Here is a 25,400-nt window from a genome sequence, read left to right on the forward strand (position 1 = left end):
TCTTGAAATCTTCATTTACCTTGACATTTCCCCCCACTGCACCCATGGCTTATCAGAAGATTAAAGCCCAAATGGAAAACTGAAAGAGGAATCTCAAGCAGTTGCAGCCCTTGACATCTCACCTGCCCTTGGCCATGCAGATACCTGGACACTCACTGCTGGTTTAGGAGGTCACCCTGACTCAGTAAGGATGGAGGCACTCAAGGCCAAGGCAGAGCCATAACCCCTGTCTCAAGGGCATCACCCACCAGCCCAGGGATGCACCTGGAAGATGCTGTAACAGGTAGATCCCTTCCATACTGACAAAAAGCTTTAAAATTATATTTACATGGGCAAATGTTTTCAAGACTATGGGGATTTTGTCCACCACAGCTGTAACACTGGCAGATCACACAAAAATTTGTTTGACAAACACTTTTTTCCCCCCCTCCTAAATAAATGCTTGGCTTTGACTCTCAGGCAATGACTCACACTTGCCCTGAAAGAAAAGAAACCCCAGCATGTGCCCAGCCTGCACCAGTGGGACCAAAAACCAAAGAAAAGCCCCTCAAAAAATTTATTTAGATGTTCAAACTTCTCCATAACTGGAAAGCCATGGCATCTCATGGGGAGAGGCTGCTGCCATTACAACCTCCACTATACACACTGCAAGTTGGGATTATTGGCACAGCAACTGAAGGAATCACAGATTATATGTTTGAAATTTTTCTGATCTTTGAACTCTACAGGGATGAAATAAAGACTTCAAATAAGTCTTCTTATCCATGTAGTAGGAGGTATAAATCACAAGGAAATGTAAATAGACTGCAAGTTTTTTTGTATCTAGAATTAAATGTCATTTCCATTTAAGATGTAAGTGAATTTTCTTCATATCTACAATATTTAAGAAGTTAAAGTCGAAAGTCTCAGACGTAGCAATTTTATCCAGAGCTGCAATGGCTAATCCCATCAAGGGGGCATTAATTGGTGTCTAGATGCTCCTTCTCATAGCAGCAGTAGGCCATAAAACTTAATCCTTACCTCCTCTTTCCAGCATGTAGCCTCTGTGTTCATCAATAAAAGTAATGTGATTCATTAAGTATGGGAGTAATTACCTGTGGCTCCAACAAACAGGACCGAACAAGCCACGCCAGTGCCAAGTTGGCTTTTGTGCCCTCGCTCAGAACTGCCAGGGGCTGCCAAGGAAAGCCCTTCCAAGATCAGGATAAATTCTGATGGCTGAAACACAAGCTGCAGACCACTACTCAGCTGCTGGGCATCTCCTTGCTGAAGGCTGGGATACTCATGGACAAGTCCTACCCCAAAAGCAGCTCCTTGGAGCAACTTAAGGAGTGATCAGGATGCTGGTGCCAAAAAACCACATCGTCAAGATATTCTGTTTGCATGGTGCATTGGTACAGAAGTGAATCCAAAGAACATCTGGGGCTCTGCTGACAGAGGCAGGACCTGACCATCCTGCCAGCAGTGATGTCCCTGCAGCACAATGCAGGCAGGTACAGAAGTGAATCCCTAGAACATCTGGGGCTCTGCTGACAGAGGCAGGACCCAATCATCCTGCCAGCAGTGATGTCCCTGCAGCACAATGCAGGCAGGTGCCAAGCACAGCACCTTCAGCTGAGAGTGATGGGGAGGCAGAGCCTTGCCCATGTCCCTGTCAGGCTGCAGAGGCCAAGAGCAACGGGGCAGCTCCAGGCACCTCAGTATAACAACAATTCTGACCAGCACCACTCCTTCTGTGCTAAGACCTGTACTCACTAATAGGTCAGAAATTATTGTCTTTGCTTTGTGTCCTTGCTCTTGAAACATTAGAAAACAGGTAACAGTGCTGCCAGCACTTATAAGCGTGATACAACTGATCTGATTCTCAGTAGCCACTTACTCTGCTGCCATTTAAGTGTATTGCAGCTGGCCCCTAAGTGTGAACTCCACAAAAGACTCACACAGCACTTCTGCCTATCATGGCTACTCAGCCTGATGAATTCCATCATTACAATTCTCCTTTGAGAGCCAATTAAAAAAAAAAAACCAACAACAACAACAACAACAAAAAAAACCACACCAAAAAACAGGTTCAAATTAAATAGGTATGTTATTTACCCAACCAGGTGGGTGAGCTCTGCTCTCTCAGTGACATAGTTCAGTTCAGCACCTTGTCTGGAGCTCCCTAGGCAGGAAGATACTTCCAGAAACAGCACTGTCCCAAAGCTGCATATTTAGTTCAAGCAGTTAACAATAGTTTTCCCCACATTTTACTCAGCAACATGATAATTCACATGTTGATCACTCTGAACTTTGTAACAGACTTGAAAAAAAAAATTAGAAACAATCTTTATGAACTCCTCAGCACACGGAGCAGTTGAAGCCTCCCCGTAACGATGTAGGACCAAAGACAGAATATTAAAATTGTCATTAAGTGGAATGCACATGAAATGCTAAAAAGTCTTTCTGCAAATTATTTCTTGATATAATGTCATGCTGTAGAACTAAATCTTAGTACAAGGTATGAAAAAAGCCAGTTAAATCAACTTTGTTCATTTAAATATAATTTTAAAAGAACTGGCATTCATCTCTTTATTGCTCAAGGATTTTTATCAATTTCTTTAGCCCTCATTTATTTCTCTTCCCTACTCCCATGGGGCTACCATTTGATTTATTGGGAATTAATTCCAACAATTCATGAATGCTTGAAACTATTTTCAGATTAATCACCACCATCTCCACTGGTGCACCGAGGAGAGCCCCGTTCCCTCTCTGTGCTCACACAGACCAAAGGGCTCCAGCCCCCAGGTGTCAGCAGCCGTTCTGCCTTATCAATTGCTCTCTTCATGGACACAGATTGTTACAGTGAGGACCAAGGGCTCCAATTAACTTTTAAAAGACTTATTTGGAGATGGCCTCCTCCTGAGGGTGGTACTTCAGCTCTAAATCTGGTCACTTCCCAGTGCAGCAGCAACAAACACTGCTGCATTCTTATGGGGAAGGAAGAAAATGGAAGAAAAATTCTATTTATTCAGTTAACTTTCTTCCTGTTCAATTTCCCCACTTGTACCAACACCAGCTCGAGGCTAACAAGGTTTCCATGACTGTGTCAAAGTGGGTTTTGTCCAAAACACCAAATACCAGGGAAATTTGCCATGATGCACCTGAACCATGTCCTTGGGCTCTGGCAGGTGTCACCTCCCCAGCACTGAGGCTGGTGGGAGCCACATGGGCTTTGCTGGTAATTGGGAAAAATCTCACTGGGGTTGGGAGGAGAGCAGAGGTCTGAGGAAGAAAAAGGGTTCTCCCTCTGCTAGCAGCTTGCAGCTTGACTCATGACTTGAGACACTACAAAAATCTGTAAATATTTGAAAATTGAATAATAATAAATAATTATGAATTTAAATTGAGAACCACTCCAAATCATAAATGCTGTTCAACAGCTGATGAACTTCTAACACTGCAAACAGCAAAGACTGGAGGAACTGGTGATGCTGGTGTGGGAGGGAACAACTGCCCAGCTGTGGTCCAATAACACATCTGTCCCCCATGAGCACAGCCAGGCCCAGCAGAAGATGGGCAGAGCACTATGGAAAGGGCTGGAGAGGGGACACTGCTGCTCCACAGCCACCACCAGCTCACTCTGTCTGGGCAGAAGCATCATCTGCAATATTGCAATTCAATTAAAAATGCTGATTTGCCTTGGACTCCATCGATTGCTGGGACTTCATTGATTCCTGATTAATAGCAACTATATACATAAATCTGGATTAACTTGGAAACCAGAGATGCTCAAACTGTCCCAGACAGAAGCTGGGCTGATTGGGATGCCTGTCCTAAGCCCACAGCCAGGACTATCAGCTCTTTGTAGCGTTGAAGCTTAGGACTGAGCCAGCTGTTGAGGTCAGCTTTAAGATGGGGCAACACAAGCAACCCCAGCCCTGTCCAGGCAAAGTGAGCACTCCCAGAGAAGGAGGGCAGAGCTCACTGTGCATCCTCCAAATGGGCTCACAAGTGGTGGTACTGACCAAGCCTGAGCTCTCTCCAACAGGCACTGACAAGGCACATGCTGGAATGCCCTGCAGCAGCCTGTTCTCAGCCCTTCCTCTCTTTCAAATGAACCTCACAAATATAATCTGTTTATTTATATCAATTTAGTCCCATCAATTAATGATGACAAGGCAATTAACTAGAATGCCAGACAGTAAAAAATAACCACATAATGCCTTCTTTAGAGGAAATCTATTATGTAATTCTAATCGGTCTTCATTAACACAAAGTATTCCAGTAAAAGGTAGTAATCTAGTTATAGTCTGTGAAATATGAAGATCCACAAAGTAATTTTTCAGAATTAAGGGTATTTTTTAGTCAATAAGAAGAAAACCTGTCTGCATTTTTCCTGCAAAAAACTTTTTTGCAAAAAACTACACAACTCCATAAGGTGCTGGTGCTGAGCAGGCTGTGCAGTATCACCAAAGATAAACTAAATTCCATTCATCACCTCCCTTCCCCACAGTGTTTGGGGCCTGGATCAAGCTGAGAGCATGGCTGCACACCCATTTTTTCCATCCCCCATCCAGCACTCGCTGCACAGGTGCTGGCACAGAGAAAGGAGTCTCAAGCCATCAATTGTAGTGGTTTTCAAACAGCCTGACTAGCAGGTATTGTGCTGATTAGTGTTCAAATCAGTGTTCACTGATCTGTTGAGATGATACCCCACTCATCCTAGCCATGAGCTCCGCTTCACACACTGGCTCCTCAACTGCCATGAGTGACAGGAGAACGGCACAGCATGACCTGACCTGGCTCGTTCCTACATGATGGACTGAGCAAGTAACTTGTGCACAGAACAAAGACAACATATTTGCTTCAATATTTCATGTGAGGCACTTCACAATTACCAGTGGTTTTATGGTACTAACCTAATTTATCAATTGTATATATTAAAGATTCCATTTTTAGGGAAAATGAGATGAAAAACATGAGTCCACAAAACAATCAGCTTCACATGGAAATACACATTTTCTAATTTTAAGCCTTATTCCCCTTCAAACTTATTAATAAACTAGTAGGTGATAAGAGAGAATTAACCCCAAATATATAAAATCCTGCAAACAAAGGACACAGACAAATATAAAAGTAGTCAACTACTTCTCCAAAACATTCCCAAGCTGTTAAGTACTCTCGACTTAAAATTTCTAATGAAGCAGCTTAAAAATCCCAAATTCCTACAGGAATGTGTTTACAATACAAACTCAATTATTGTCTTATTCTGATGCTTATCTTTTCTTACACCCTCTCAGCTCATCCTACTTTGGAATTTAATTACATTCCAGTATTTTTAGTTCAGATGAAATTACACATTTTCAGATTAATTTAGCCTAAACCAACTCTTGTCAACAGCCAATCCTTTTTTTATCATGCCCTAATTTGTGACCCTACAATTCAGCATGAATTGCTCTTTTAAACCTTGTGTCACCCCGCCATAAAGCCACAGTCACTGTCCCCAAACCCAGCACAGCACCCAGCATCACTGGGTCAAAGTTTGCCCAACTGCCTTTGATCAAAACCCTCCTTTTCCTCTTACCTCTGTTATTTTCTTAGCTCAGTTGACAGAGAACAGCCAAGGGGTGACTGCTTCCTACACACTGGTGCAGGGAAGGCACGACCTTTTCTGATTAGCTTAAATCCAAGGACAATGTTCTCACAAGGACATTTCAGCTCAGCTGCCACAGGAGAAGCACAAGATGGGAACACGGTACTGAAGCAGGCCCAGCACTCAGCTCCCCCCAAACCAAATCCCAGGACATGAAGCATTCCCTGATGGACACTGATGCTTCCCACAGAACGCCCTGCCAGCACCGTGCCGGGAATCCCGGCCTCTCCCCAGGCTGCCTGAATCCAAGCACGGCCTCCACAGCTTTCCTCTCACCTCCCTCCCACCACTTGTGATCTTATGCAACTGTCAAATCCTTGGCATGTTTGAAACATACTTGTTCAGGTGCCAAGTGGAGACTCATCTAGTCCCTGCAACGAGTCAGATGCTGCAATTGTGCTAATGCCATGCAAGACTTCCACTTTCCAGAACTTCACTGTCACCATCTTATTTTCTGAAAAATCCCTTCACCAGGATTTCTTCTCCTGGGAAGCTGAGAAGCCTCAGAAAAGAAAAAAAACAGTAATTATCTGATTGCTTCTCCTGTGTTTGCTGCTTTGGAATGTGGTCTGGAGATCGTTTACCAACAGGTGCATCTTTGATTGGTTTCAGGTGCATTGTTTTTACTTAATGACCAATCACTCTCAGCTGTGTTGGACTCTGAGGAATCAGTCACAAGTTTTTATTATCATTCTTGTTAAGCTTTCTGTCTGTATCCTTTCCTTAGTATCATTTTAGTATAGCATTCTTTAATATATTGTAATATAAGTATCATAAAACAATAAATCAACCTTCTGAGAACATGGTGTCAGATTCTCATCTCTCACCTCGTCCTGGGGACCCTCACAAACTCAACACTTCACCAAATTTTTAATATCGGCAAGAAACTTGGATTAAATGTTAGCTCCCCTATGAACTACATAATCTGAAGAAAAAAACCCAAACCCTACTCATTTGATCCTTTTCATACCTTACCTAGACTGCCCTCATGTCCTTCCTAAGGGCAGAACCCCTCTCTAACCACTGCCCACTCTGGCACATCAAAACTACAACACTGGCACTGTGTTCACACATCACCTGATTGGGTTGGTTTACCCTCTGCACTGCCTCTGGCTGTGACCAAATACTACCTCAGCCAATACCAGGGATTTTTGGTAAAGGCAGGTGGGCAGACCAGAGGAAACTGTAATAAATATAACAGTCCCTCCAGATCTGGGATCTGTGCAGGATAAGAAGTGACTTTTTTATAAATTTAAGGAGTTGAGGAGATGAGAGCAAGGATTGAAGAGGAAAAGAAACCAGACATGAGAAGAAGTTAGAAAAGCCTGAGAGTAAAACCAGTGGGAGAAGAGGAGGCAGAGAAAGCACACAAAGCTGCGATTATAAAATCCTCTAAATCTTTCATATCCTAAATTTAAAGCAGAGCACAAAATACTGCCCTGCTCTTGGCTAGCACTGTTCTCAAAGGCTACAGTTTATCAAAAAAAGTTTGCAGCACAATTTAGCACTGGTTGGGTCCTCTAAAGCTGTCTGGGATCACAAATGCCATTGAGCAGGGAGACAGATCCCCACGCCACGTCACCACCAGTGTTATCATCCCTGGCCTGAGGCATCTGCCTGAATACTGCAAAGTGGAATTAAGTAGCTGAACAGTGGAAGTGCCATGTTCCACCTTGGCACTGGGAGTTGGGATTGGGCACTATTTGGTGAACCCAATGTCACCTTACATGTGGGGTATTTTCTTGGCAACTGTTGCAACAGTGTCATAGTTTCTTAGTTGTTGACAAATCCTGTTACACAAAGATTTGTATCAGAGCTTTAATATTATTACTGTAAATAAACCAAGAAACTTGGCCCAATGGTTTCATGGGTTACCAGCCCAGCCTAGGGCCAGGACCTGTAATCCTCCTGCAGTGCTGCTCTAGGTGATATCCCAGATAACACTGCTACAGCACCCACTGCTTCCAAAGATCCAGACAAAGCCTTCAAAACAACTTACTGCCACAGAGACACAGCCCCAGGCCTGCAACAGCCCACTTCAGCTCCTGACTGTACTGTGCTTCCAGGAGCAGCCCCACTGGTGCTGGTGCTTCCAAAGCCCTTGCAATTGTGTGCAGGTCATGATTCCAGCCCATGCTGCGCTGCCATGCTGCTGTGAATGACCTTTGTGAGGCTGCAGAGAGAACTGATGGCACCCCAGAGAAACAGGTCAAACAGAGACTCTTGGACATTCTGCTAAAAGAGGTTTTGTCTCTCTTAAGGAAATGTGGAAAGGTTCCCACAATTATCCCTTTGCTTCCTTTGCTTGCAACTGTGTAAATCAACCCCTAATACCCTGTTTACTCACTGCAGCAGCATAAGACCAGGGGGAAACACAGGAGCCCTTCAGCCAGAGAGAATTAAATAAAATAGTGGGAACATCCCACAAATACCAAAGTCAATTAATTCATTTGTTACGGGGCAAGAGTCCTGCATAATTTGTCCTCTGAGTAGTTTATTTTACCTAATTGCTTATCCAGCAAGAAGATCTCCCCTGCATGACCCATTTGCTGTGCAAGAGGCTCGACTGATGAGAAATAAATGGTCACCTTCCAGAGGGCACAGAGTGACAATAGGGATGCTCCATATGCTGCTGTGGTCCTCAGACCCACATCCAAGGAGAGGAATGCACCCATAACCTGACTCTTCATAATGAGCGCTGGTGTCCAGGTTCTCCTGAGGAAACCAGGAGACCTCAGTTCTCCTTTCCAGGACCAGCAGGAGAAGGGAAGGCTGCAGATAAGGAACACTCCATTAAGGCTTTACTTCCACCCAGCTGCATTGCTGCAACCCACAGCAATGTGTTCACCCACCACTCGCCTTTTACAACAGCACTTAAGGCAACACAACAATTCCAGTTGTGAGGGTGGAGCTCTGTCAGCCACATCATCCTCTCAGCTCCTCTACTAGAGTCAGACAGAGCAGAAGCAGAACCAAATGGCTTAATGCCTCACTTGTACATCCCCTGTCTGTAAACATTGCTGGGGAACAGGTGGAGCAGAGCTGTCAGACCCACAGCCACCTTCAGCTGGCCAAAAGATGGAACCAGGATAGATGTTATTGGTCTCATCAAAATTTTGTAAATTGAACAGTGAAATGGAACAGCCTTATTTATCTTAATTCAGTTTATCCTTGACATTTACAAAATAAATACAGGAATAATACTATGGGCGCAATTCACTCTCACTGATGGCAACAGGAATCACACGTGCTCTGACAAAGGACAGGGAGTGACATGGCTACTGTCAGCTGGAAGCAGAGCAGAGGGTGCCAGAGGATACCTAAGGGATCCACCAGTACCTCTCAGCTCAACACCTCCCTGCAGCACCAAGTACATCATCACTGGACAGAGACAGGCAATGCTGAAAGGAGAAAGGACTGCAAGATGATGCTTGGAGATTGGCTGGGCAGAGGGTTTTAAGCCACCACCAAAGAGGCAACAGGATTTCTGTCAGGAAAGCTTCCAGCTCTCACATTCCACTGGGAGGCTTCTGATGGGCTTTTACTGATGCTTCATCTCCCTCAGAATCAATAGCAAACAATAATCCCACGGCTAGGCATAAATCATGCTGCACAACTCGGCAAATCACCACGTGGGATGCCTCCGGACGAGGCCACTTCTTTATTTCCAGAAACAGCACCATTAATGGTTTCTGCCTGCCAAGCAACAAGATTACCACTTCACAGCACTGGAAATCTTCATCCTGCACTGAGCCCAGCCACTGCCTCCACTTACTGCAGAGCAAACATGGGCAAAGCTCATCTCAACTGGTGGGTAGGTGGTGGGTGTTGGTGCTGGGGACAAGCCAGGGAGGCAGAGGGGCTGCAGAGGGGAAGATGCTCACCCACCCTGACACCAGTCCTGACACGTGCCCACCTGCCTGTAGCCACAAAGCCACTCCTCACACCAGTCCCAACACACACCCAGCTGTCCAGAGCTGCAAAGAGGCTCCTAAAACCCCTTTTACCACTTGACATCCTGGTGATGCCACTTCAGGTGCAGCAGCCCCGGGCAGGAGACTGCACTGTCTGTTTACAGCAAACAAAGCTGCTGCAGCACGAGTCAGAAACTCAACTCTCTCACAAAAGCAGCTCTGGAAAACCCCAGCAGCACCTTCCCTCATGTCACTTTACATCCTGTCAGTAACTTACAGGAAACAAAACGGCCCATCAGAGTTATCCAAGGGTGTGAGACTTTAGGTACATCTGTAATTAAAACACAGACACCAAAGCTGTGAAGCAGCGTCATAAAGCAGATCATTTTACAGCTGGCTGGGCTCCCTCTGATGTACTTGAGAACCATTTTTAAGTGACATAAAGTTTAACATACCGGTACATCTGCCTACCCACCAGATTCTACACGGAATTTAAAATTTAATTATATTAAAGTATTGTTACACTGCGCATAGCAAGAACGCCAACCAAGTGTAACTTGAGGAGAATCTTTGCCAGATTGTTGTGAATCTGTGTTTTCAGGACTAGGAAGAAAAAGAAGAAAAATTCAAACCTGAACACCTGTATCACTGCTCTCAGCTTCATTATTGCTCACCCACCAACTGCTCCACATTTGGGCTGAGCAGAATCACACACTTGTCCAGTGTTTCACTACAATGTCAATGCACACCTACAGCACCTGTGCCTGCCAAGCAATTACTCCTCACACCACAGCAAAAGCAAAGCCTGCTCACTGCCTACACACACTTATTCAGCACCACAAGGAAAACCTCAATGTCTGCAGGCATCTCCTCATCTTTCAACAACCACAACACAAACCAGTCTGTCCTCTCCAGGCTGAGCAGCAGATCCTCTGGGATGCTTCCAGCTGCTCTGCATACACAGGCACAAACATCCTCCCCCCAGTTCCATGTTACCAGCTAACATTCCAATGGGCAACTTAAATAACACTGTGCATGTCATATAAGACACTGGCCCCATCATGAAATCAAAGCATCAACCCCCTGGCACAGGGCACCCTCTGCCCTGGGCTCAGGGGGCCCAATCCCTGCCAGCCCAAGATGGTCATGATGCCTTGCTTCAGCCCTGCACTCCAAGCTCAGGGCCAGGTTTCCTGGATGGAAAAATCTTTGTCCATAAATAAAGATCCCAAATAAATTGTGTATTTTTCATCAGTTGCTATTTGCAGCCATTAAGATGCAACAAGCAGTTGCTGGATGGTGTTTTTGACGTAGGGAATGTATTGGAAGAAACAAGAGAATATCATTAAGGGTCAATTAGGAGCAACTTAAAGGTTATTTTTGCATATCTTACCTCCTGGACAAAAGAAGGTTCTTCAGTGCCATATGAGAATATAAATTAAGTTGTAAAAATCTTTAAAATGCGACAAAGCCTCATTTTGTTGCCATTTAGAACAGCCTAAAGAACAAACAGTAGGTCTTCTGCCACTCTGCAGCCTGCACATATGACCCAGGAAAGGGCAGGTCCAAGGTGGTTCCACAATAGCCATCAAGCCCTGTCCTTCACAGCCCCCTTCAATAGGAAACACAGAATGCTGGACAATATGGAATTGTCTGCCAGGTCTGGGTGTGACCATCAGAAGCCCAGCCCAACAGCTCTTCCAGCACACTCTTTCCTCTTCTTTGTTCTACCCAGGACAGAGACAGCTCCTCACTGATCTGCCTCTCAGCCTGGGAACCCCCAATCACAGGCCCAGTACAGGAGGCTCACATACACCAAGCAGCCTCCTCAACCCTAAGATCCTCCCACACGGGAACAAGAACAGTCAGAGCCTGCCAAATACTCCATGTCATTGTTGTCCAAAGCCATTGTCTTCCTTGGGCATACCCATTGACAGAAAAATCTACCAAGCCTTACTGCAGGCAGATGGGTTTGCTGAATGATTTCACTGCTTTGTTATCAGATAACTGCTTTTTGGGACTATTCCATGTTTTCCAGAGTTCTCTTCTCCTCCAAGGGGCAATGCTGAAGGACTCTTATGAGTCCACATGAAGAGGAGAAGGAGTCTTTACACCCCAGCCCTGTGTGCCTGCAAAGCCAGGCAGTGGGGGCAGGTGTTTGTGGGTGTGGACCAGCTGTGGAGCCACCATCTCTGACAGGTATCCCCCTCTGAGAAGTGGGAAAGCCCAAGGCTGGTGACCATGCACAGGGGCTGCAGAGCCATTGGTGGGCTGGAAGAGCCAACCTTCAGCCTCTGTGCCAGGTGAATCCACAACAGAAACATAGACTTCTAGCCTTGACTGTCCAAGTTGGCCAGTGACATCTGTTGTGACAGCTCCTCTGAGCTGCCAGCTGAATACAGAGGGAAACCAATTCTCCCAGAGGACCAGCACACACCAGGCTGGATTTGCCATGGGAAGAATTTGGAAGGAATACTTGAAGACCATTGCCTGAGTCAGGCCAGGCATCTGGATGGCTCCCAGCAACTCTGCCCTTAGGTCACTTTGCAATCAACATGGTGAGCTGTTAAAAGAATTCATTATTGGTGTCTCAACACCCCTGGACCACAGCAGCTAAAAATCTATATGAACGAAGGGCTCTTAAAACTATCTGTGCACTGTTGATTCTCTGCAGGGACAATAAAGAGAAGGAAATACTGAAAGCAGTGAGAAAAAAGTGTTGAGAGTCATGAAATCTATAAAGTGTAAAGAGAGATGTGCCACATTTAGCAGGGATTATGTCAAGCAGCATCCTGAGCCAGGAGTGCTGACAGCATACACACACTGCCTTCAACAGAGGAAAATGGGTCGTATGTGACCCCAAACATGCCAGCAGAGCTCCCAGCAGCACGAGCAGAAAACCCAAATTTCAGCACTGCCCACAGGCAAGGTTAATGGTCCTGGATCCTATGGAGAGTATGAGCCATATGAGAGAGCAGGACCTTTAAAACGTGCCTTGAAAGTCTAAACAAGGTCTTGAGAGGACTTTTATTTGCAACAAGCACCAGGGGAAAGGACAGAACTTTTGCCTCCAATCACAGCTCTGGGCAGTTGCTTTTCCACAACCTCCAGCTCCCATGAGCTTCTCCTTCATGGGGAGCCTCTGTCTCATTTCCCAGCAGCCAGGACATCCTGGCAGCAGCATCCACCCATGCAGTGGGACAGCCTCACACAGAGCACACTGGAAAGAAGGCTCGCAAGGTAATGGCCTAACACAGTGAATTAATTCCAAAGCACAATTGTTTTCAATCTTCATTTAAACTCAACCTTACCTAATCTCACTTTAACGACATAGGAAATGGAAATTCCCTTAATAATGTAAGTTATGAATATTTATTACCCTATTTTTTACCTGAAAATGGGGTAATTCAATTAATTTTACTATTAATTATTTAATACAGAATTAATATACTGCAAGATCCTAACTTTTCTTTACAATGCTGCTGATATCCCAGATTGGGGATGTTCCTTATGCTGGACTGATGGACAGGTAAGGCAGAGGGTGTGCTTCCCGGGCAATGGGCACCTGGACAGGAGGTGGAGAGACTCCAGGGACTGCACCCATCCTGCTCTCACTGTGGAGTAGAGCTGGTCCCCCCAGCAATCCCTCTGTGTCCTTTCCAAGACATGAAGCAGGAAGGGGCAGAAACACATCTGAACTGCATTCCCAGATGGAAAACTGACCTTGTAGCTTCTGAGCACAGCCAAGGCTTTTCCACTGCCTGGGGCCCACTTGTGAAATAGTGACGTCACCTCAGATCGCTCAAGAATATTTTTACTGTACAAATGCTAATGACAAAAGGCACCTGGAAACAGAGAAGCAAAGCATCTTCCTCTGGCAGAATGCTCCTGGACTCAGAAAATTGACTTTGTCATTGAAATTCCAAAGTAAATAACAATTAAGTTCTACTTGATATATAAATGTCAAGTAATTTTTTTTTGTCATCGTGATTTGCATTTAAACTTGGAAATGTCAGCCACTTGGCCCTGCTGCATTAGCAGAACGCTTCCCCCGCCCCGCTGCCGGAACACCCGCTGCGGATTACCCGGCACATCATCAAGGAACCAAACACCATTCCAAGGCAGCCTCAAGGTCGCTGCTTGCGAGGTGTACTCGCTAATTTATGTTGATCAACTGGAGCGCTCAAAGGACTGTTGTAATAATGCTCCAGTGTATTTATATCAGGGTATTCAATCAATTGGAGTTGTTCAACAAGAAGTTTCAGATTAGGGACCTTTTGCAAAGGTTTGTCATGGCTCCTTCAATGGCAAGAGGGCCTCCCCTCCATGTCCATGACTAAAGCAATATTCATCTGTGCTGTAAACATGGGAAACTCTGTTTGGGAAAGAGTTGAAAACATTCAGAAAGGCAAGCCTGGCTCCAAACCAGCTCATCCCTCATTGCCAAGCTCTGCCTTAGCTCAGAGACCTGTGAGGCATCACAGCCCAGCCTGGCCTGACCCTCTGCAGCAGTTCCTTCACTGAGCTGGACAGCACCAAAACCCCATCACCAATATCAGCCCTCTGCCCACAGCTGCACCAGCTCCCACAGGCAGTGTCCAGCCGTGCCCAGAGCCCCCATGGCGTCCATCCAGCAGTGACTCCTCACAGCACACTATACATCATCGTATTAGGAAACTCTCTGTGTGTCAGTGGTGCAATTAATTTTTATTAATTTTGTGAGATGAAATTAGTAGCACCCACAGCAGCAAACAAAGAACGGGGAGTGTTCCAGTTCAGTGCCAAATCGATGTCATTAATTCTGTAATACCGGGAGCCCTGATTGTAGCAACTCAGCATTTAACTCTTCCAATTAATTTTTATATTAAAAAATTAGAAAACGAACTGAACAATTTCAGAAGGACCTTGAACTCATGTCACAACTTTCCTTCTCCTGGGACATTCTTTCTTCCAAGTGTAAACACACAAGAGGAAGGCAAGGAAATGTGTCTGCTGCTCTCTGTGGAGAGAGCTGCAGCCACAAGGAAATGTTCATCAGAAGATTATTTTCATGCATTGCCTTTAGCAAACCAAGCTCTTAAAATCAGAAGATGCTGCTACAAAAACATTTATAATTTCTTATCATTAATGATACCATGTAGAGCCAGACTAGTTAATGTGTTTTCTGACCCCTTAAAAGACTTCTCTGGCAAAGGCTCAGCCACAAATTGTTTTAAATTAATTCTGAAACTGGGATTACCAACCCAGAAAAAACTATTGCTAATATTAACTGAATTACCTGCTGTTCTGCAGCCAAGGAGAACCTCACAGCTGCTACCAGCAGGAAAGATCCATTCAGGGCCCTTCCACCACCATGGCAGCTCCAGGTCTTGGAGAACCACTGAAAAAACAATTGGGTTTCCCAGACCTCCTTCCTAGGAGCTACACATTTTAATACAACAAGCAAATGCATTACTTACCAATGTCACAAAAATATACAGTCTTGGGGGGAGGAAGCCCACAAAAGTAAAACAACACAGCTCTTTTGTTCCCATATTTCATGGAAAGCAGGTCCTCTGTGCGCCCCAACTGCAGCTGCACTGCAGAGGTGCAGAGAAGGCCTCCACGTCCATCCTCTCTTCAGCTGGGTGCTGTGGAACACCTGGAATCAATCTGTGCTATTCGTTAGGGTGGCACTGCTCCCCGTGTCCCACTGTGACCTCTGTCCCTGCTCATGGCAGCAGGAGGTGATGCCAAACCTGAAGCACGCTGCTCCAGGCGCCTGCGGCACCGGGCCCTGCAACGGATGATGCTGGGGTGCAGGATGCTAGAATAGGCTTTTCTCTCACCTGGGTCCCAGCAGGCTCCTTCCAATGGCCCAGCCCTCTGCAATAGGAAAGGGGTGATTGGGAAAAAGAAAAACAGCAAAAGCCCAGCAAGACCAGAAAGCAAGAGTCGTTCTCTGCGTTAGTGAGACGTATGGAGCCAGAACATAGCTGAAACAGCAGGAAAACATCCACAGCCAAAACTCCATGTCTGGGTTCCCAGGGGAGCGAGAAGTTAAACATTTATGGCAGCACGAAGAAGACATGACATTTACTGAATAATAAACTGCAAACATGTCTGTTAATGCAGCTTTTTGGGACCTCCTCACCATCAAACACTTAACCCCAGCAAGGGAAACACCAGAACGCAAACAATCCCCGTGCCTGTCTGTGAATAGGCAGCACATGGTGGGGCTGGTGCTTTTTTATTTATTTAAAGTTAGAGGCAAGGGAGCTCTGTCAAGATAAACAGCCTGCGACCTTGCTCAGAGACTTCAGATCTGCTCATCTGAAGGGATACAATTAAATCCTGAGCAATCGGGTTAAAACTTTAACCTGCCAAGACTGTAGCTGCTCCATTTTTAATCAATCCGATTTCATTCAATAAAATGCTCATTAAGGCAATTAATGAGAGTTTGGTGTCACAAGCCATCAGGTGTGACTGGGAGTTTCCACTTGGTGGTCAAGGCATTGATCAGTGAGTCAAGTCATCAGCGCGAGAGAGTCAATGTGCTGAGCAGGAGAACATTACCTGGTTTTGGGGGAGGTTGTTAGCCACTCCTCATGCTTTTCAAACGTTATTAAATAAGCTGCAATTTCCTGAAAGAGAAATGCAGAAAGAAAACAGAGTTACTTGCATGGCTGTGCTGGGAACTGGAAAGTTTTATAACAGAGACATGGAGCCGCCTACCCCGGGACCAGGCTGCAGCTGAAATCAGGTTTTGACTGACAGAGTGCACTCAGTAAATGTTCACATCCACGCCACCAAGGCCAGGCTTAAACAGGACAATGAAGAGATGCAAATGAGGAAAGGCATTAACATTTTTCCAGCACAGAGAATTTGCTGGTAACTGTGGTGACCACGGCATCGCCGAGAGCCCGGTATGACGTCAGGAAGCAAAGGGGAGGGGAGCGACAATACGGACACAGGGAGCTAAATAAAATATTTATAAATAGAACAGCATCACTGCAGAGAGAATTACTGAATTATTAATCGTTGCCATAAAAAGCCAGCGGGTGACATCAACATAAGTCATTGCTCCCACTTGCAGGAATGATACGGGCGATTACTTCCAGATCAGAACCGATTTGTTTGCAGGAAATTATCGGCGCCAGCGACATAATTCACGACAGTGCCTGTAAACAGGCCTGAGGAACGGGACAGACATTCATCCATTTCCTGGGTACAAACCCATGGTGGTCACAAGGTGACAACTGTCACCACACCAGCAGTGTTGCGATATCTAGAGATGGCCACAGACTCCTGAGACTGTGCTGAAAATAAGCCCCCTACGATATACTCAGAAAAATGTAGGGTTTTGGTGGCTATCTTCCAAAAATTATCACCCAGCCCTCTCAGAGGGGCCTGCATAACAAAAGCTGAACAAGTGAGTTCAGTAAAACTGCCTTCAATGTAGAAATGCCTCAAATCAGACCCCCAAACCACATGCAGTATCATCTCCAGAGCCACTGCAGCAGAAGTGTCCCCAGGCTGTAACTCCCAACAGCACAACACACACCAGTGCCAGGGCTTTCCACCAGGAGAGGTGTTTTTATTATTTTTTTTTAGCTAGCTCTATATAAGGGCTGTCGCTTACAGTACCAAAGCTAAAAACCCCCACAATGCTCTCCAACCAGCTGGCCCAAGCATCTGCTAGAGCCACAAAATGCAATTATATTACTCCCAAACGAGACGTAAAAATATCTTGTTTCCAATACTCTTGGTTTTAAGACTCATACTTAATGTCCTCTGGGCATTGCGGCGGTGCCAGATCTCCGTGTTATGTACTTTATTAGAGCTGTGTGAATGTCATATTAATGACTCCTGACCAACATGTTTACACTGCAAATAAATTCTCCTGGAATCCACTGATGCACCCCTTGTTTCCCAAGGCAGTCTCTGCAGGTTTAAGGGATCCCCATACACACAGATGACAGAGCAGTGACATGAAGATCCAAAAACTCCTCTTTTTAATTTCTGGCTAGTGGCTAATGGCTGAATAAAACTCAGCATCAAAGAAAGCCTGTGCAGACCTCCAGCATCGACACTGATGACCTTCCCAATCCTCACAGTTTCATAGCACCTGCACCTGAATCAGATGCAAGTGCTGGAATCTAGACACTACATGACCAAAAAGTATGACCCCAGATTTCCAGCAGGCTAAAACCACCAAAGAACTACATAACTAAAATTCTTCTGAAAATATGGAAAAAGATCTCTGTGGTTTTTTAAAGCCAGTGCAGTAACTATACCAAAAGTGCAGCAATCAGCAGAGCTCTCTATTCCCAAGCCATCCCATGTTATGCGTCCTCAGTTCACTATGCCACAAACCAGTGTCACCTCTTCCTGTACCGTGAGATGAGCTCTGGAGAGACTGAGGAACACTTGGGAGTTCCCTGCACATCCTCTTCAGCACCAGGCAAGCAAGCATTTACAGAAACAAGCCCCTTCAATGCCTAGATGGTTTAGGGGGTTCAGGTTAGTCTGAGATTTTGCCTAGTCCTACTAAAACTCAACTGCTGTAAGGAGAATTAAGCCATTTTAAACTTTTGTGGCTGATCAAATACATTGCTATGACATAAAAACCCACAGTATTTCAGGTGAAGGAACTCAGCCTTACCCATGGCCCTATTCACTCTGCTCCTTCCTGCCAGACCATGCCAGGCACATGTGAAAACCTAATCCCAAACCACCACCAACTGGAGGAGCTGCAGCAACAAGAGGCTCCCATGCAAGGCAGAACATGGGTCTCCACTCTGCAGGCCTGGCCCACTCATGTTTGGGCAGAGGAAAGGCCAAGCTGCCAGTCAGTGCCACAGATATACACTGGGGAAGGAGGATGTTCTTCTCTGCTGCAAAACCCCCTTAAACCCATTCCTCATATGTTCTGCTTTCTGTAACTACAACTTTGTGTCAGCTCCACAGAGGAAAATGCTCAGGTGGTTGATCAGAGGATTGCATGAGATGCCTCTGCCCAGTGGCTCCCTGTCTACACAGAACAGGCAGGGCACAGGCAGGGCTGGGGTTCAGCAGCTGGTCTGAGTACCCTGCTGCCACACCAACACCCTTTTTCCCTTTGAAAAAAGAGGGAAGAAATAGATTTATCACCAGAAGACACAAAGTCATTAAATAATTAAAAACAAAACTATGGGCACAATAAAAGCCCTCTGATAAAACCCTGCATTTTAATGTGTGTTAATTCCCCTAATGATTCTTTCTGTGTCTCACAGGGTCAAATCAATGTCCTCACAAAAAAATCCAATTATATCCCATTCATCGTATCTTTGGAGCAAGGCTATTGTTTGCTTTTGTCTCCTATCAAACCCTTTTCCCATTGCTTCTTGCCCGAGACTACAAACAAAAGACAGCATGGCACCAGCAAGGTCAGACGAGACAGAGCTGGCTCTGAAACCCCGGCTGGTCCTGGCTCCTCTGGGATTGCACAGTAAGTGACAGAAACCAAGGGACAAATGCATGTGACACAAACACTCAGTCTCATCACCAGCAAGTCCCCCTGCAGCACCAGCCAGGCCAGGTGGCACTAGGTGGACTTCAAGGCCACCCAGGTTTATCTCCATCGGCAAGGGCACCACACACCATGGGCACCAGCCCCTGTTCCAGGACGTCCCACCCAGACCCACATCCCTTCTGTCCCAGCTTTGAAATTGCTGTCAGCATAAACTGAGTGAGCATTGCTGGAAAAGGGTGAATCACTGAAAGCTGTGTGGATCCAGCTCCTCTTCCAAGTGTGTCTGCCAATCCCAGGGCAATGCTTTCCCTCTCTGAGTGCCTGCAGGACTGAGCCCACCACTCACACTGCTGAGAACAGGCTTGACTGACCATCTCAGGAAATCACACCATAAAGCAATGAGATTATTTAACATTCAAATCACTTGAGTTGTGTTTTATCCTAAACTTGGTCAGAAAATTCTGTGTTTAGTTTAGACTTGATTGCTCGGGCTGAAAGCATTTTATCTAGCTGCCCATTTATTTTTATTTTGCACTTGCCAGTTTGTTCAGATTATTAGTGCAAATGCACCAGGGAGCCACCAGCTGGGAAGCTCAGTGAGCTGCATGAGACAGGACACAAGCAGCTCCACCATCTCCAGACAGCTGCCACCAAGGATGTTCCCATTGCTGCCTCAGCCTCATGCCAGTGTGGCAGCACTCAGCCTGGCATTCCTGGCTCAGGCATGATGGCAGAGCCACCACACACTCCCCACCCAATGCTACGTGACTGCAGCTCCTCAGACACTTCAATATTTAATGTCAGCACGCAACAGCCCAGAGCTGTGGCACATGGGCGACCTGATCTCACCCGCCATGTCCCAGCCGCCGCGGGGAGGACGAGAGGCAGTGCTGCAGCCAGTGGCACAGGGACAGGGACAGCAGGGAGGAAGACGTTCCCTCGATGCTGCCCAACAACTGCTGCAAAGCTGTTTGTCTTCATGCACAGGAGCCAGAGAGGACATGGCCACAAAGCATGGGACAGACTGACGTGTGCTATTTTCTGAGTCCCCCATTGTTGGGAGGAAATGATGAATCTGACTCCATGTTCTTAGAAGGCAAATTTATTATTTTATGATCTATATTATATTAAAGAATACTATACTAAACTATACTAAAGAATAGAGAAAGGATACAGACAGAAGGCTAAAAAATAATAATGAAAAACTTGATGACTCTCTTCAGACCCTTGACACAGCTGGATGGAGACTGGTCATTAAGTAAAAACAATTCACGTGTTGGATAAACAATCTCCAACCACATTCCAAAGTATCAAAACACAGGAGAAGCAAATGAGATAATATTGTTTTCCTCTTTCTCTGAGGCTTCTCAGCTTCCCAGGAGAGAAATCCTGGGCAAAGAGGATTTCTCCAGAAAATATGATGGTGACACTGATGGGCAGGGATCTGGTGGTGTCAGAGAGGCTCGTGACCCATCATGCACATAGGAAGGTGCCAACTCTGCCCTGAGCTGAAGGGTTTCCAGTAAACACACACATTTTTTGGTAGAAAAAGAGTAAGCTAAAAAAACTCTGAAAAGGACAATTAATGGGTTTCCTAAAGCCATGGATTGAGTGTTGGTTCCTTCCTCCCAGCTCAATTCCCTCCAGGTCATCCTGCATCATCACAAGGTATTGGCAATTCCCACCTCACCTCTCAAAATAAAAAGACAAGCTGTAAGAGAGAAGGATTGTAGGATTCCCTAGGCCAGACAGCTCTGGTCACCATCTGGTCTCAAAGCAACATGTAATTCATTAAAAAAAAAAAAAAAGCAGTCTGAATTTCAAGTTATTACTTTGTATGAATTATACACACCCGAATTAATAAGCCTGAATCTATGCATGTGTTAGGAGAAAGCAGAAGAGTTTCTACTCATCCCTAGATTCAGACCACAGAGCTAATAAAGCTGCAATCTCTTAAGCGAGCACATTTATTCTCTCAGGAATTCACCATGTCCTCTCTGCTATAAAGACAAATTCCAGCCCATCACTTCCTTATCATCCTTCTACTCTGAAATGAAAATAAAAATTCATGTAGACTATGGACCATCTTCTCAGCTGGGATTGAGCCATTTTCATTTTCTACCCATACCCACTCTCAAAGCTATTAATATTCTGAATATCCCAACTACAAACAGCTCCAAACACCACACAGAGCAGGCTCACACCACCTTCTTCAGCATCATGGGAACAAAAATCAAAATCCCCAGCATTCACCCAGTTGTTGAGCCTAAATCAGCAACACAATCAAAGGGATATTGCTTGTGAGCTGGGTGAAACAAGGAGCAGGAGAAAGGTAAAGCCAGCCCACGAGTGTCCAGCAGAGACAGGAGGGACCTGAGAGGGTCAGGTGCCTGCAGGCTGCCAACACCTATCAGTGACAGAACACTCCTACACCAAAATGTTTCATTGCCATTTCAGGCAGCACTCAGTTTGGTCTTGAAGCATCATCTGTCTGCAACTTCTCAAAGCAGAAACATTGATCAGCCTGTGCTGAGGCTGAGAAGGGGATAAAGCTCAGATATTGCTGCTGTTTTGCTGACAATCTGTGTCAGCAGTACAAGCTGTGGCCGGGGGTCGGAGGTTGCCCAGGGCTGCCCAGCCAGAGCACGTGTCAGGCCGGACTTGCATGGATTTGGTTTTCCAACTCATGCCATGAATTTCCTGCCAAGTGCAGAGGCATTTATTCATACCTGTGAAAATACCACAGACTGGCTAAAGCCAGACCCTTGCTCTGTTGCTGTAATGAATGAACCCCCCACCATTTTGGGGCCCAAAGTGTTGCCTTCCCTTGGTTTGCAGAGAGCAGGAGGTGGCCCACATCCCCCTGGCTGCTGCTGTCCCCCTTACCCAGCCAGCCTGGCTGGGCTCACCTCTGCAGGAAAAGGCCTGAGGGCAGCCCTGGCAGCACTGTCTGGTGCCACAGGACAGTAAAGCCACCAAGTAGGAAATGCCTGTGGTTTGGGAGATGCTTGCCTTGGTTCCCTGCATGGCACGGAGCAGCAGGATTGCAGGAGGGGGGATGTTTTCATTAATAATGGTGTCTCACCAACCATCTGCTAAAGGTCCACACTATTAATTTAACAGGAAAAAAATGGAATAGATTACTCTACAGTTTTCAATTAAAGTACACGATGTCTTCAAACTGCAATCTTAATTAGATATTATAGGGTGACATTTAGGAATCCTGAGCTGTGATGGCTGATCAAGTCATCTGACTGAGATGGTGTTCTGCAGCACTGCTGGGGCCTCGTGCACCCAGCACCCTCAGGAGAGCTGTCTGCCCTCAGATTCCAGGGCTGGAGCAGCTCTGACAAACTCCTGGGGTTAAAGGACCACAACAGTGAAACCCATGGCAGCCTTGGCAAAACAAAAAAACAGCTGCAAACTGGAGTGGACACAGTCCCAAAGAAAACTTGTGGAAAGGGGCAGAAGAAAGGGAAAAAAGTACACAAAGTGAAAAAAAAAATAGTAGCAAATGGACAACTCAAAGACTATTTTCAGGGTTAAACCTAATATGAAAAAACTAGATTTGGACAAGAAATAATTTTCTCTAAAACACATGAAAAGGAAAAGGAAAAAGAACCCAATCAAGAGCACAATCAGTGACTAACAGGCACTGGAGTTGAACAAGATCTGCCCAGCTCCTTCACCTGCCAAACACATAGACAAGAGCAAACTGAGACACACACTGGGTCTTTAGAAAAGCAAAAGCATAATGGGGCACAACTCCCCAGCCATGGCTGCCCTGAACCACTCAGAAGTGCTGTTAGTCACAAGTAAGAGCAAAGTCAGCCCTTGCATCAGTCCATGCCTAATAGGATTAGGATGGATTTTATCTTCCATTTAGGCCCCACACTGAGGGACAGTTAGTGAAACAGAGCAGTAACCAATAACACCCAGTCCTGAGTTACTGGAAAACACCCACAGGTCATCATGTGATTTTTTTTTTCTTTTAAATGACCTTGGACAAAACCCTGTGATTTAAAGAACCATAAACACTGGTATCCTGCTGGTTCAGTTCACTTGTCCTCTGAAGCCTGAAAAAGTCAAATATGCAATGTGATAAAAAAAAATCACTAAGATCCCTGTGTTTATGATGCATTAATTACAGCATAATAGCAAAAAACTCTTTTTTTGTACACAATTTGAACAATATGATGCTGCCCTGCTCTCAACTCCCACAGAAAGCAGGAGGAACATGGAATGTTCTGCAGTTCTCCTGCACCAAGTGGCAAAGTCTAGCTGCATCACAGGGGATGGAGCAGATCCCTGTGAACCTGCCCATGCCATGGCCTCCCCGCAGCCTGGATGGTCCCTCCTGCCCCGGGGGGGACACACCAGTCCCACTCTTGGCAGTGGGACAGCTGTGCCCAACAAGGTACCAACACCAGGACCTGCTCCATTTGCCTTCTCTTGCATGGAGACAGCAGCAAGCCCTTCCAAAGTCCTTAAAAGGGAAATCATTAAAAGGGAAATATCCCCAGAAATTGCCCCTTTCTACATCCTCCCCACTCCCATATGCTCTGACATAATAATGTGCCACAGTCCAGCAAAACTGTCTTTTCAGCATGTTTTTGCATTATGCCTAATTCTGTCAGAGTTTTTCAGTCCCACATAACGACAGCTCAATGCAGAGTCAGATATAAATCTGGCTTAAGAGACTCTCACCAGGAATTCATTTAAAACTGTAAATGTTAAAAAGATTCTGCTGCTGATTTATGGCATTTTCTTATTTCAAATAGAATTAAAATCCTTCTAAAAATATACATATTCAATCATGATAAAAGCTGCATTCAAATGATGCTGCTGGTCAGACTGAGAACCACAAAGCCCAGAAATCTGGGAATAGTAGGGGAATCCAGGAATAGCAGGGGCTGGGACATTTTCCTGGTTCGACCAATGCTCTGCTGTCATACCACCACCTCAGTCTCACATCTTAATTAGTGCAAATGGGAGTCCTGGATGGTGGTGCTTTCATGCTCCATCTATCCCACTCCAGCCCAAGCACATGGATCCCTTTTCCTGAAGATCCAGTTGAACACAGAAGTTGCTGTACCTGAAGTCATTACTGAATGGGTTTATTCATTTTCTATTGTTTACACTGAAGGCTTTCCCAGCTCTGTCAATACCACACAAGTGTCCTGTATCATTGTGCAAACAACATTTAGTGTTAAAAAAAAAATTACCCATGCTACTCATTATCATCATTCCTGTAAGAATTGTTCATGTTTTGCATTTGTGAACAGAGAACACCAGAGAGCTTTGAGTTGCACAGCACAGTACCCAAGCATGGCCAGGCTGACAAAAACTCAGGAACAGCCTCTGGAATGAACCTGTGCAGCACCAGTAGAATTCACAAAGGGGTTTTAAACATTGAAGATGCCAAAAGAACCACAGTCTGTGAGAGGGTCATGGCCTCTGGCTGTCCTTCCTGGAGGCACGTTGCCCGGCCTGTACAGGAGCCCCTAATCTCATGCTGCTCCACTCAAATAAAAAATCTAAATGGAAGGACCAATATCAAATACAAGAGTAAACAAGTAGAAGCAGCCAGAAAAAGCATTATCAAGATATTTATATAATGAATTGCTCATTATTCAGAAGCCACAGAGCCATTAGCAGAAAGCCAGGGCTCTCAGCACTGTACTGCAGGAGATGCCTCTGACACCTCAGAGTGGTTCTGTCCCAGGCCCAGTCAGGCCCAAGCCAGTTGTGCTGATGTCCCCAGCTCCTGGCTGGTGCTGCTGGGTTGGTTGGTTTTGGCAAGGTTTTTTGGTTTGGGGTTTTTCTTCCCAGATCTTCCCTAGTCAGTTCAGAATGACAGACTATTCTGAGTTAGAAGAGACCCTGAAGGATCATAAAGTCAAATTCATAATTGAATGACCCATATGGGGATTGAACCTGTGACACTGGCATTATTCACACCATGATTTAACCAAATGATCTCAGGGTCACTTTGATGGATTCTTCACAAAATCAGGAACAACAACTCCATTTTCTGGAGGCAGCTCCCAAGTGCCCATCAGCTCCAATAAACTCACAACACTCACAGCTGTCATCAAACCATCCTCCCTTCTGTTGGGGCATGAAAGGGAAACATTTCTGCCCTATGTCAGGATCCAGCCATGATGATTAACCAGGGTCAGTGGCCTGGGGGGCACAGCAGGTCTGCTCCCAGAGTGGCTGGCAGTTGCCAGCTGGCTCCCATCTGTGGAAACTGCCCCTCTGACCTGGAATTATTATGTGTGTTGGCACTGCAAGGAAACAACCATAAAACCACAGCACCATCAGGGAACTGTAAATTCCTTGTGAGTTATTTCCA

General features: G+C 45.6%; 1 protein-coding gene across 4 annotated transcripts in view; it reads right to left on the reverse strand.

The window, feature by feature from the left end:
• CAMTA1 (calmodulin binding transcription activator 1) overlaps positions 1-25,400 on the reverse strand; it is a 242,353-nt gene that overhangs the window by 163,426 nt on the left and 53,527 nt on the right. For 3 of the 4 annotated variants that reach the window (XM_050982724.1, XM_030233537.2, XM_050982723.1), the window contains exon 1: positions 16,105-16,222. Coding sequence is in view for 1 of the 4 variants with exons in the window: in XM_050982727.1 (XP_050838684.1) it covers positions 16,105-16,172 (68 nt within the window). In the remaining 3 variants the exon portion in view is untranslated. Of the gene's footprint in view, positions 1-16,104; positions 16,223-25,400 lie in introns of those variants that run through there. The other variant, XM_050982727.1, reaches the window with a different exon arrangement.

This window comes from Serinus canaria, chromosome 21 (assembly GCF_022539315.1).
Source record: "Serinus canaria isolate serCan28SL12 chromosome 21, serCan2020, whole genome shotgun sequence".
Taxonomy (NCBI): domain Eukaryota; kingdom Metazoa; phylum Chordata; class Aves; order Passeriformes; family Fringillidae; genus Serinus; species Serinus canaria.